The sequence below is a fragment of the Stegodyphus dumicola genome, chromosome 5, assembly GCF_044657685.1.
Source record: "Stegodyphus dumicola isolate Sdum_Otavi_A_Nest chromosome 5, ASM4465768v1".
Lineage (NCBI taxonomy): Eukaryota > Metazoa > Arthropoda > Arachnida > Araneae > Eresidae > Stegodyphus > Stegodyphus dumicola.
The window spans coordinates 230,896,145-230,904,897 of NC_140772.1; the positions used below are offsets into that span (position 1 = coordinate 230,896,145).

An 8,753-nucleotide genomic window follows, 5' to 3' on the forward strand; every position below is an offset into this window, starting at 1 on the left:
AATGTGGACTATTTTGTTCGCCTGCGTGACAACATGGAGAAACAGGCAACTTTTATGAGAAAAACAACAAAGGTAAATGAAAGAGCTCTTAAAGCTAGCTATCAAGTTGCTGAACTTATAGCCAAGACAAAAAAGTCGCACACTGTGGCAGAGACATTAATACTTCCTGCCTGCAAAGCTATTGTAGAGGAGATGCTCGGACCTGAAGCAGCAAAGGAAATAGCCAAAGTCCCTCTCTGAAACAACACAATTTCCAGACGCATTAATGACATGTCTGCAGACATCGAAAGTGTGGTTTTGGAAAAGATCCGTATCAGTGAGAAATTTGCATTGCAACTTGACGAGTCTACTGATATCAGTGGACATGCTCAACTCTTAGCTAATGTGCGTTTTGTTGATGGTGATGCAATTAGAGAAAACTTCTTTTTTTGCAAGGTATTGCCAGAAAAAACAACAGGAGAAGAAATTTTTCGGGTCACATCAGAATACCTTGAACAAGGAGGACTTAAGTGGGAAAACTGCACAAGTGTCTGCACCGATGGAGCTGCAGCCATGGTCGGGCGCACCAAAGGCTTTGTAAGCAGAGTGAAGGAAAGAAATCCAGTTGTGATTATTACGCATTGTTTTTTACACCGCGAGGCCCTCGTAGCCAAGACTTTACCATCAGCCTTAGTTCATGTGTTGGATGATGTTGTGCGCATGGTAAACATTGTAAAGTCACGACCCATGAAAAGTCGCATATTTGCAGCTTTGTGTGAGGAGATGGGAGCAAAGCATAAAACCTTGCTGTTTCATACGGAGGTCCGGTGGTTGTCGCGTGGCAAGGTCTTGGTTCGTGTGTATGAGCTGCGGGAGGAACTTAAAGTGTTTCTGACAAATGAGGGGTCAGATTACGCAAAGCAGCTTGCAAGTGATGAGTGGTGTGTAAGGCTGGCATACCTGGCAGATATATTTCATCATCTGAATGAATTGAACACCCGAATGCAAGGCCGAAAGGAAAACCTGCTTACAAGTACAGATAAAATAAATGGATTCCGTTCAAAGGTGCAACTCTGGCATCAACACGTGGAAAGTGGCAATCTTTAATGTTCACACTCACCATGCAATGGCAAGGTGTTCACACTGCTGCACTGTGTGAGATAATAGTTAAGCATTTAAAAATTCTTGAGGAGAAGTTGTCATTTTATTTCTCTTCAGTCTCCACTGAATGCCTTGACTGGGTTAGGGACCCTTATAGCTCAGCATCAGTTGTTGGAAAGGAAATGACTTTACAGGAGCAGGAGGAACTAATTGAACTGAGACAAAATCGTGGTTGCAAGCTAAGATTTGCTGATCTACCTTTGGACAGTTTTTGGTTGGATACTGCCAAGGAGTTCCCCTTCTGGCAAACAAAGCTATTTTGACATTGCTCCCTTTTTCCACTACATATCTGTGTGAGATTAGCTTTTCAAGCATGATTGCTATGAAAACCAAATACAGAGAGAGACTGAGAACTGTTGACGAAGAGCTACGTGTGTGTCTTTCTTCGAATCCAGCCAGAATATCAGCTTTGTGTTCAGCCAAACAGGCCCAGGTTTCGCACTGAAAGTATTTTATAATTTTTCATTATTCTGTTTACTTAATATTTCATAATAAAGTAATTATAAAATACTTTCTTTGTGCTTATTTGATTCTTATTCAAGAGAATTACTTTATTATAGTCAATATAGGCACAGAGTTAATTTTTTAACATTTTCTAATGGTGGTGTGCCTCGTGATTTTTTTCCCCGCGACAAGTGTGCCTTGGCCAAAAAAGTTTGGGAAACGCTGATCTAGAGTATCACACATAAGTGGCACATGCTTTTTTACCATTTTTACAATTAATTTACATTTAATTTTTTGGGGAGTCCCCAAGAAAGTGGGGACCTTAAGCTATACCTTGTGTAGCTTATACGTAAATTCGGTCCTGAAAACAAGATTCAAACATAGGATAAAGTATCGCAGCACATTTATCAGTAGTCATTCCCAGTGTCTCTAGTGATTCGTTTCGAGTTTTATCGTAAAGAGATATCATTGAAATTTCTTCTTGTTTTTGAACCGAGATTATCAGTTTTAAGAACTCTTTGACATAAACCTCCACTAAAAGGTCATCCCGTACAAACCGAGTTTTCAGACTATCAACTGCTTTGGCGTAGTTGTCTTCTGTTGCCGGGAAGCTTTCTACAACTTCTTGTGCTCTGGATTCACTTATAGTAGCTTGAATGAGGTACTGAAATTGAGATTTCAAGTGCAATTTCTTGAGGCTTATCTGCACTTAAACAACTTTAAAATTGTTGATAATTCTACAATTGTTGCATGCAGATTAACTAAAGGCATAAAAATCTTAACCGGAGCATACTAGCAACATAATTCAATCATTTGTAAAGCAAAAATGGACAATTTACCAACATGTAAGAATATACAAAATCTGAGCTCACCGAGTATATATATAATTTTGGTGCGTGAGATTGCAACCCAAAAGAGAAGTGCACATCTACATGTTATAGCAGTCCTATATACAACATTTCAACGTTCTGAGGGTACTCATTTTTGAGGTATGCGAGATACATACATACTTACGTACAGACGTGACGAAAAAAATCTCTTCTGAATCCATTTTAAATCAATTTTATTAATGCGTTTTGAGAAAAACAATCCTTTATTTAGTCGTTACGTACAGATATCATGCCGAAACATCGTTAAATTGCATTCGATAGCGGTGAAAATGGACATTCTCGTTGAAATATCATACCCGGAATTTTTCATAATTACAATATTTCCTTTACTTCGTACAAGGAAGTAAAATTATTCATTTACTTGGAATAAACTGAAACTGTAACTAAATTCTAAATTAGTATTAATAACAGAGATATTATGATCTTGTTTTGAGAAATTAACTAACTACACCATTCTTAATTTAACATCAATATCGTAATCTTTACTTTTCTCATGTTTGCTTCTGTTTCTAGTTAAGTGTCATCTATGTAGTGCCTCTCCCTTTTTTTTTCCTGTCTTCAGCTACGTGAAACGTAAACGTGTAATTATGGAATATTGTACATAAAGCATTAAATTGTAATTATATAATTATGGCACCATTTCTACACTTGTATGTGGCTTTATTTTATTTTATTCACTAAATTATGCAAAAGATAAAATAGATCCATGACTACATATGACTAAAAAAAGAATCATCAGAAAAATCATAATATATATTATGGGGGGAGTATATCATTATATACTCCCCCCTCTCTCTATATATATATATACAGGGTGTATCAATACAAGTGACAAGTGACGGAGGACGTGGGCACTGCCCCTTTACCATGAAGGTTAATCAGTACAGCACCACGTCCACCAATATCTAGAGTAACCTGATGAGATGCCACATGAGGACCTCGCACAAGACGCCCAGATCCAGCACCTAGTCCATCCGAACGGCGGTCGAACTAACCAAAAGGCCCCCGGGAAGTCAACCCCATCCAACTGCCCGGGTCCAGTATTTATTGATATTGACAAAGGCAAATACATGGCCATACAAGGGCTAATTACTATAATGACTACATATGATATGTAAAAATAATCAATACACATTAAATAAACAAATTTAGTTAAAATACAGTGGCAGATTGCTTGCCAGAAACCCTAGTACGTGAGAATGCACAAGACTAATATTATACTCTTCATATATAAAAATAATGCATAGTGCAATTAGAATTAAAATAGCACTACATGCAGATACTTAAATTGCAGACATTGATATACAAATAATTTGGAAAGACATAAATGAATAATATTAAACAGCTACTGTCTAACGTAGCGAAATGTATACCGCCCACACAAGTACTTGGGCATGCTCAGACAATTAACTTGGATGATACTAATATAATAATCATACGGATACTGCTATATGGCTAAGGTTTGACTCATATGAGATATTTAATAAGATGATTTACATACATAACTGCACATAGGAACTAAGACTATATATAAAAGTATTTAAGCTGAATTGCAATACAGTAAAATTCGTACGTTACAAACTTTCAATGCAATGCCCTATACTTTCATGTTAATATTTCAAATATTTTACAGTTATTTACATGTTCATTTATGTATATTATAAGTAGGGTCCTAATACTAGTAGTTAAAAATGGAGCATAATGTAATCTACCCAAACACATACACTGGTGCAGATCTGAACTAAAACAGCACTATAAATTATTAAACTGGTAACACAAGAAGATATTTAAATTGCTCATACAATAAACATACAGATACTGCTCATGTGTGGTATTTAATAAGTTGGTTTACGTTCTTTAGTACACATAGGTACTCGTAGTATATGTAGAAAAAAATTTTAAAAATTCATACATTACAAACTTTCAGTGCAATGGGCATTTATAACACTTTGCATGACACATTCTAAACCTCTTGCTGTAGATACATTTTACGATATGACTATTAACTTACATTAGAATCCTTTTAAATAAACATATTTTAGTTAAAATACAGTAGCATATCGCTTGTCAAAACCCCTAATACGTGAGAATGCGCAAGACTGATATAAAGCTTACATTATACTCTTCATATATAAAAATAATGCATAGTGCAATTGGAATTAAAATAATACTACATGCAGATACTTGAATTGCAGACATTGATATACAAATCATTTGTAAAGACATAAACAAATAATATTAAACAGTTACTGTCCAACGTAACGACATGTATACCGCCCACACAAGTACCTGGGCGCGCTCAGAAAATAATCATACAATAGTCATAGAGAATACTAATATAAAAATCATACGGATGCAGCTATATTGCAAAGGTTTTACTCGTATGTTAATAAGCTGATTTATGGGTGTTTCAATACAGCGGTAACACAGTTTCAGAAGAGATAGAGTACTTTCTAGACGATGGGAAATCACATAGCAATTGCATGGTCGGAAACGCTTTCCTGGCACGCTAATGACAACACAAAAGTCAAGAAAGACAGGACACGAACGGGGGGGGGGGGAGAAAACATGTTTATTGTTGGGAGTGCAACAAAAATAAAAAAAAAATAAAAAAAAATAGAGAGGTAATGATCTACAAAGATAGGTGTTGGAAATTGTGACCCGGACCGTGATGCAGTAATTGTGCGTCATGCGTGTTCCATTCGTGATGCAGATCTTCCATGCGCCAGAGAAGTGAGGCCTGCATCACGGTCCAGAATCGTAACTTCGAACACCTTCACCCATAATTACCTTATGATGTCCCATAATTAACACAAGATTTGAATTAAATAATAAAAGCAGTTTTTTCTTTAAACTGTTATTTTTTTATTGAATTGTAAATTACACCGGATAGGGTTATGTATAGTAAAACACATCGAGCAAATAGCCTTTGCTGTCACATACGCATTCTTTTGTCGAAATTTTCCATGACTATTTAACATAAATGCGGCTGAATTTCGTCGATACATAGATGAATTTCCTCCTGCTGCTCTCCCTCCTCTTGCTGCTCCCCCTCCTCTTGCTGCTCCCCCTCCTCTTGCTGCTCCCCCTCCTCTTGCTGTTCCTCCTCCTGCCGCTCCTCCTCCTTCTGCTCCTCCTCTTGTTGTTCCTCCTCCTTCTCCTGCTCTTCCTGCCGCTCCTTCTTTTTCTGCTGCTCCTCCTCCTCTTGCTACACCTCCTGCTGCTCCTCCTCTTGCTACTGCTCCTCCTTCTGCTCCTCCTCTTGCTGCTCCTTCTGCAAGAGGAGCAGCAGGAGGAGCAGGAAGAGGAGCAGCAGCAAGAAGAGCTGGAGGACGAAATATTCGGGGCAGAATAACAATATTTGGGGGCAGAATATTGTTACGGATTTGGTATTTATATAGCTTATGTTAGTTGAATTGTAAATTAAATGGTTTTATTCCCCGCGCAGTGCAGCGCGTGACGAATAGTAAAAGAAAGCTAAGCCGGAAAATTGAAAATACAAGAGCGCGTGCATGTAACATTTAATAAATATCTCTTTTTGATTTCGAGAAAGTACTAGAAAATTCTCGCGCGCGATTTTAAAATCTTATAAAAGGAGGAAAACCTCTCAGTTCGTAGTAGTTACTTAGTTTGTTGTTGTTTAGAAAACTGCTCTTGTTGACTGTAGCGAATTCGCGGATTAGCTTTCTCTAGCTGTTTTGAATTAAGTTCTTTTGAACGTTTGAGTAGTTAGAAGATAACTACTGTGAGATATTGCAAAACTGAAAGAATATCTGAGGGAATTTAGGCATTTTGTGATAATAATAAATTTTTTTGTTCATTTTTCATCGGACTTGTGCATTCATTTCGTAACGAACCCATACGCACGCAACAATATATATATATATATATATATATGATAACAAAATTCGGGGGGCAGAATAATTTTGCTTCGGGCCCACGTGCTATTCGAGACCAGCCATTTTCCCACGTGCCGCCCGCAATTCCATAATTGTGAATAATAATGTTGTAGTTGTAAAGATAATATTGTAATATTTAGATGATTAACATCGCATCTGCCTTTGGAGAAGAGGGTTTTTAAGGTTATTTTTATTATATTCAATATATTTTTACTTGAAATTTATGAGAGAATATTCTTCTGGTTGCAACTGATGTCACGTGTTTGAAATATTTTCGCCTTGGAACAACCTGTTAGGTTAACTGCTGTTTTCGGGTTGACTGCTAGGTTCACTGCTGCTAATGGACTGCTAGGTTGACTGCTGTTTTCGAAACAAAAATGTTTGTTATCTGTATCATGACTGGTAATATAAAAGCATCTACAGCAATTGAAGATTTACCGAAACACACTCGCGGTTTAGTCAATTGACGGTTATCACGATTACAATTAAAATTGGAGGAAAGGAGAATAAAATGTGTTATAATAATTAAAAACTGACAGTTAATATTTTAACTATGTTTTGAATCAATTTAATTGGTTGACAAGTTTGTTTGACTATGTAAAATAACACAGCACTCAGATCAAGAACGTACTATTAGAAGAAAGGAGAAAGAAAAAGTCTGAAAGGATTTAAATTGTAATTTCGTATCAGACAGTTTTTTAAGGTTTTTTTCTGTTGCCGCTGAGCTCGCGGTTTATCTGCCTGTTCTTGGACGCACTCCTCCTGACACAACTACTTTTACCTTTTTGTAACCATTATTAGTGTATTGTTATTTAAGAAAAGAAATGCAAAACCTCACTTGTTTCACCAGATAGGTCATGAGGCTTGCAGAAGTAAGTAAATACCTCATCAATAGATTTGAGCTATAATACAGATGAATAAGACAACACAATAATATAAGACACCTAGATGTGGAGAGAATAGCGAATGTATTGTTTCGGATTTGTAATTAAAATCGTTTTAATTCCCCATGTAATGCAGCGCGTGACGAGTTTTAAGAGAAAGCTACTCCGAAAAAGTAAAATTACTGGAGCACGCGGCATTTAATAATAGATATCTGGTAATTTACGAGTATGTTTAAACTGAATAAATGTAATTGACAACTGTGTTAGCTGTGACCGTAATTCTGTTCTTTTGCTTTAAATTTTCAGAACCTTCTGGTGTACGATTAAAAAGTTTTAAAACGCCATAGAGAAATATCTCAGTTCAGTTGTTTACATAGTAACTGTTTTGTTGACTGTAGCGAATTTGCAGTGAGATCGGATTAGCTTTCTCTGAGCTTTGGATTGCGTTTTATTTGATGTTTTAGTAGTTTAAAAATGTAACTACTGCGTGATATTGTGTGATAGTGTGATATTGTACCCATATCTAAGAGGAAAATTTCAGCATTGTGTTTTATTTCCTGTGATAAGAATAAATTTTGGCGCTCCCCTGGCCCAGGCGCCCTTGTGCGGTGAACCATTTTGCCACCCCCACGTGGCGGCCCTGAGTCGTTATCAAAACATCTGTAACGAACTGTGGATCTTCGAAATACTGCTTACTCTTCAAAATAATTTCTTTCAGTTCCGTAATTGTGACCATTTGACGCAATGTCGCACCAATTTTTTCGTCCACATATAAGTCCTCTTTCTTAAATCCTTTTGCTATCTGAAATATTGTGTCGAATCAGAAGTAACCTCTTGACGCATAACGCCAGAAAATGTAAAGAACAGCTGCAAATGAAAAGTTACAAAAGTTACGGACGCCTTTTAAACCACTGAAGTGACCTACAAGTTCTCCAGATGAATGAATACGATAATTAAAAAAAGTTAACAACTATTTATTCAGTCAAAATGCAGCCTTAAATTAGCATTGTTAACGTGAACAACATAAAAAAGTGAGAACATTGTGTTCGAAACATTACGTAAAAAAGAAAAGAATATATTCTTTTAATAACAATAATAATCATTGCCATTTTAACAGCAAGAAAAGTAATAACAAAAATAATAGGTGAAGTAGTAGGTAAGTTTAAATAACGATATTAAATTTTGTGCAATCTTTAGCAGCTAGGAATGAGATGAAAATGTGCAGGGAAAAGGATTTAAAGATGGTGTTTACTTACATTTGCTCTGTAATGGCCTATTCAAGATAATCTCGGCGAAATGCAGCACACCTCTGAAATGTACTTAAACTTTTGTGTCAGCTTTGCTGCTGAAGAATAATCATAAGTTTCGTAAATATGTGGCATAAAACTTGTGTGTCTTCATTTTTTATTAAGACTAGTCGTACTCTAATTTTTGTTTCTTAAAATTAGAATTAACCTACAATCACAAATCTTTTTACTCTTCTTCAGGCAAAAAGA

At 36.3% G+C, this 8,753-nt stretch overlaps 1 protein-coding gene across 1 annotated transcript; it reads left to right on the top strand.

The window, feature by feature from the left end:
- The first annotated feature begins 270 nt into the window (after positions 1–270).
- LOC146997428 (zinc finger BED domain-containing protein 5-like) lies at positions 271–1,086 on the top strand. The gene has a single exon (XM_085817872.1). The coding sequence runs from the start codon at positions 271–273 to the stop codon at positions 1,084–1,086; it is 816 nt and encodes a 271-aa protein (XP_085673998.1).
- Positions 1,087–8,753: the final 7,667 nt, after the last annotated feature.